This window comes from Morone saxatilis, unplaced genomic scaffold (genome assembly GCF_004916995.1).
Source record: "Morone saxatilis isolate NCDOM2014 unplaced genomic scaffold, NCSU_SB_2.0 Contig2, whole genome shotgun sequence".
NCBI classification, from domain to species: domain Eukaryota; kingdom Metazoa; phylum Chordata; class Actinopteri; family Moronidae; genus Morone; species Morone saxatilis.
In genome coordinates this window covers 4,071,324-4,073,550 of record NW_023339762.1, presented here as the reverse complement: position 1 = coordinate 4,073,550, position 2,227 = coordinate 4,071,324, and the positions used below count along the sequence as shown (strand labels likewise).

Below are 2,227 nucleotides of genomic sequence, written 5' to 3'. Positions count from 1 at the left end.
TTCAACCAATCCCTGTGAATTCTTTTTATCACATTTTAGAACGCAACAATCCCAAAAAAAGTCTGAAAAATCTTGGAGGGACTGCATTACAGGAGCCCATATGTACTGTAAATAGTACAGGATTATTGTAAGTGTTCTTCTTTGAGTGAAGCAATCATTTAGAAATGTAGTAGAACATAAAAACAAGAATTTATTAATGACTTCTCCAGCAGCTCACCTTTTCCTGCTTTCCCCGGGTGGTTCTTGGCTGGTGCTGCTGCATCCTGGCCTTGCCCAGCAGGTAGAGGAGGAGGTGGTGGTGAAGGAGGAGGAGGAGGAGGGGGAGGAAGAGGAGGAGGTGGAGGGAGGTCCTGGTGAGGAGGGGTGAGCTCCTGGCTGACTAATTGGTCTCGTCGTCCCATGTTGACCCCAGAGACTGTGCCGGCCTCTCTGGTCTGGCTCTGCAGTGCATGGGTGAGAGATCATTCAGTAAAGGAGAGGTTAAGCCCACAGAACAGAGGTCAGGGATAACTAGATACAGTACAGCATTAACTCCTCAGACTCAAGTGCAGCTTGTTTGCACACTGGAGCATACCAATATAACTGTGACCTCAAGGTGGTATGTCTTTGCTTACAGCTGGGTCCACTGCAAAAAAGCAAATAGCAAATTCTGCGTCTCCTCCTGTGCAAGCGCCTCCTCTCAATCAGTTGCCTTCACAGTCCCGCATGGGCACAAAACCACACACAAGGCAACATTCAACAACCATCTAGATGAATGCAACGCTTAAGCTCTGTGCTGTCCCTGCTTGAACAAACTCGAACACTAAGCAATGCTCTCTGCAGGGCTGGCGCAGTGCTAAAACAAAGTGAGGAGAAAGATCTGGCAGCGCAGAGCAAACCAATATTTAACCAGGCTCGTCCACTGAGAGGGCACTCTTATTTATAGCAACGTCCACGAGCGGCAGTTGTATAGAGTTGATGTCCAAACACACATTTAAACCTGAAGCCGCCTTTTACTGTGGACTGCTCTGATTGAAAGAGGCTTTGACATGCTTTGATCTGAGATCTCCCACCAAACGTTTCTAACCTGGTCCAGGAACTGCAACCAAACCAAACATTGGTAATTTCCTTACATTAGATTTAGGAAAACTCCACCTTAAGACTCCTGTTATCAAAACAATCTTTCAGAGATTGGTAATTTAATTTAGGTTTGTGTTGGATGTACTTTCCTGTAAGTTCTCCTTCAATTGGTGGTTTCCTTGGTTGATTTCACACCTGCAGTTTGGTTCATTTGGTCCAGACCAAAAGGAAATATGGTACATTGTTGCATTTTAGCTCTTGTCCGGTTTGTGTTCACACTGATGAACCAGGAGCTGTAAACATGAAGTTATACAGACTGATAGGTGAATCACTGATTGATAGACAGTACTGCCATCCTGCATCATCAGGACCAACGTGGGGAAGGACAAGGCGTCTTGTACCGCAATGACGGGTACTATGTGTACTATGTCACACACTTTGTAATTGACTAACCAAAGTATACAGAGACACATCATACCACAGTTTTTTTGACTAACCCTTTTGACTGTCTGATTGATGAGGTCACACTCCCACACTCATGCTGATACCAAACTATTTCCATAAATATAAACATGGCTTACACAGATCGATTATAAGATAATTTCCTGAACAGTTCACAATCAGCAGACAGATTTATTAGCAGTTTAGCTTTTGAAATCGTGAAGACACTGAACTAGTGTCTCAGTATACTAGGGCTGAAACGAATGTCTACAAATGTCTTGTTCTGTCCTTCCAGGCCTGGGAAACAATTTAAAAACCTAAACCAGAGAAAAAAAGCAAATCCTCACATTTGAGAAGCCGAGATCCGAGAATGTTTAGTATTGTTTCTTGAAAAATGGTTGAAAAGATAAATCAGCAAACAAAATAGTTAGGGTTAGTTCACCATATCAACTTTATAAGGGGAAAATGTCAGTATTGTGTTTAAAGCTTGTTGAACTGCCTTGTGGCCAAAACATCAATTAAAGCAGGTTTAAGCTAAGGATAGAGGAGCATTTCAACAACAACCCCGACCCCTGGCGCATGTGGCAAGGCATCCAGGCCATCACAGACTACAAGCCCAAGCAGTTGTCCCTACGTGCTTCAAAACCACATCCATCGTGCTGGTGCCCAAACACTCAACTGCAGCGAGCCTCAATGACTTCCACCCTGTTGCACTCACCCCTACCAT

General features: G+C 44.1%; 1 protein-coding gene across 1 annotated transcript in view; it reads right to left on the bottom strand.

The window, feature by feature from the left end:
- zcchc14 (zinc finger, CCHC domain containing 14) overlaps nucleotides 1-2,227 on the bottom strand; it is a 26,277-nt gene that overhangs the window by 19,582 nt on the left and 4,468 nt on the right. Inside the window, 1 exon segment of the mRNA XM_035664803.1 lies at nucleotides 218-440. Within this exon segment, the coding sequence (XP_035520696.1) occupies nucleotides 218-440 (223 nt within the window).